Source organism: Echiichthys vipera, assembly GCF_963691815.1.
Source record: "Echiichthys vipera genome assembly, chromosome: 20".
NCBI lineage: Eukaryota > Metazoa > Chordata > Actinopteri > Perciformes > Trachinidae > Echiichthys > Echiichthys vipera.
This window is the reverse complement of record NC_139845.1, coordinates 1,940,440-1,942,939: the sequence shown is the minus strand read 5'-3', so window position 1 is coordinate 1,942,939 and position 2,500 is coordinate 1,940,440. Positions and strand designations below refer to the sequence as shown.

General features: G+C 45.3%; 1 protein-coding gene across 1 annotated transcript in view; it reads right to left on the bottom strand.

Annotated features, from left to right (window-relative positions):
- Positions 1 to 2,500, bottom strand: part of trhde.1 (thyrotropin releasing hormone degrading enzyme, tandem duplicate 1) — a gene marked incomplete at both ends in the record, with an annotated part of 161,576 nt that overhangs the window by 29,131 nt on the left and 129,945 nt on the right. The window contains one exon of the mRNA XM_083935349.1: positions 1,467 to 1,645. Coding sequence (XP_083791475.1) covers positions 1,467 to 1,645 — 179 coding nt within the window. The remainder of the gene's footprint in view (positions 1 to 1,466; positions 1,646 to 2,500) is intronic.

Here is a 2,500-nt window from a genome sequence, read left to right as displayed (position 1 = left end):
TGACGACGCTGCTCCACTCCTCAGCGTTTACGTCCCTGTTTCATTTCCACGACGACGACGAGCTCCGCCTCGTCCTCACCTGTCCTCAGGATTTCTCACTATTTTTTTGCTAACGTCACTAACAACACCTGCGTTGGCCGGCAGTTAGCTAACGCGGATTAGCTCGTGGCAGCACGGTGAAGGCATTCAAAGGTCTTTTTTAACCACTAATGCTGCTGAAAATAACAGCAAACCTCTGCAGCAGCATGAGAAGAGTCCCTACACACAACAAAGCAGCAACAGCGTAGTTAGTGAAGCCAGAGTTTATTAAAGAGTGTTTTAAAGACTTACCTACTGGCCCCTGTACCAGCTCCTCTCATAGTAAAGTCCATTACAGTGGAAGGAGCCCATTGCTGCTTTGTTGTGTGTGTAGGGACTCTTCTCATGCTGCTGCAGAGGTTTGCTGTTATTTTCAGCAGCATTAGTGGTTAAAAAAGGGGGACCGCCACGGGACCGCCGCAAACCCCGCGAGACCCGAGGAGCAGCGGAAGAAAAGAGTCAGGCTCAAAAAAGGAGAAGAGAGAGTAGGTCAGAGTGTTTGAGTCTGAGTTTAGACGACGGTTAAGTTTAGACGATGGTTAAGTAAAGGAGACCGTTAAGTTTAGTCACTAAAGGTGACGGTTAAGTTTAGTCTAAAGGTGACGGTTAAGCTTAGTCACTAAAGGTGACGGTTAAGTTTAGTCTCTAAAGGTGACGGTTAAGTTTAGTCTCTAAAGGTGACGGTTAAGTTTAGTCTCTAAAGGTGACGGTTAAGTTTAGTCTCTAAAGGTGACGGTTAAGTTTAGTCTCTAAAGGTGACGGTTAAGTTTAGTCTCTAAAGGTGACGGTTAAGTTTAGTCTCTAAAGGTGACGGTTAAGTTTAGACACTAAAGGTGACGGTTAAGTTTAGTCACTAAAGGAGACGGTTAAGTTTAGACACTAAAGGTGACGGTTAAGTTTAGTCTCTAAAGGTGACGGTTAAGTTTAGTCTCTAAAGGTGACGGTTAAGTTTAGTCTCTAAAGGAGACGGTTAAGTTTAGTCTAAAGGAGACGGTTAAGTTTAGTCTCTAAAGGTGACGTTTAAGTTTAGTCTCTAAAGGTGACGGTTAAGTTTAGTCTCTAAAGGAGACGGTTAAGTCTAGTCTCTAAAGGTGACGGTTAAGTTTAGTCTCTAAAGGTGACGGTTAAGTTTAGTCTCTAAAGGTGACGGTTAAGTTTAGTCTCTAACTTGGTTCAGATCAGATAAAGGTGGTTTGTCGCAGTTCTTCCAGGACTTGAACCACCGGTCCTCCAGGTTAAAGTCCTGTGTTTTGGACCCGCCTGTCCTGACGGTGTCGACCAAAACAACCCCGTACCAGGACGTTCTGACGCCTCGCTGCTCAAACGTTGTCGTTAAAGGTCGTAAGAATGTGCTAACGTTGCAAAATGACCATCACTTAATGTCTTACCTGTTGTTGTTCCTGACTTCCTGTCCGTACAGGAAGTGCTCCTGGCTGATGGTGATGTAATGCGTAGGGAGCTGCTCTGATTGGTTCTTGCTGATGGTAACGACGGGGTAGCCCATTTGGAGCGTCCACCTGTCCATCATGCGGCCGATGTCGATGTCCCGCCCCTCTGAGCGCATGGCCTGGACGACAAAACACACTTAATTAGACTGTTAAGAGACCGTTAAAGAGCCGTCTGCGTGCAACAAAGACCACTAACGAAGATGAATCGAATCAAGCGGCCTCGACCTGTCAGTCACGTTACCATGGCAACGGGTCGGCCTTAACCAGCGCCTCTCCTGCCTTCGTCGGGACGTCCAACGGTAAATAATTCAAAGCCGCTCGACACCCCCCAGAGAGCCGAGCGTGTTGAGTTTAGATGCCAAAAGGTGACGGTTAAGTTAAGACGACTAAAGGAGACGGTTAAGTGTAGACAACTAAAGGTGACGGTTAAGTTTAGACGACTAAAGGAGACGGTTAAGTTTAGACGACTAAAGGTGACGGTTAAGTTTAGACGACTAAAGGAGACGGTTAAGTTTAGACGACTAAAGGTGACGGTTAAGTTTAGACGACTAAAGGAGACGGTTAAGTTTAGACGACTAAAGGAGATGGTTAAGTTTAGACGACTAAAGGAGACGGTTAAGTTTAGACACTCAAGGTGACGGTTAAGTTTAGTCTCTAAAGGAGACGGTTACGTGTAAACGACTAAAGGTGACGATGGTTAAGTTCGGACGACTAAAGGTGACGGTTAAGTTTAGACGACTAAAGGTGACGGTTAAGTTTAGTCTCAAAAGGATACGGTTAAGTTTAGACGACTAAAGGAGACGGTTAAGTTTAGACGACTAAAGGTGGCGGTTAAGTTTAGACGACTAAAGGAGACGGTTAAGTTTAGACGACTAAAGGAGACGGTTAAGTTTAGACGACTAAAGGAGACGGTTAAGTTTAGACGACTAAAGGAGACGGTTAAGTTTAGACGACTAAAGGAGACGGTTAAGTTT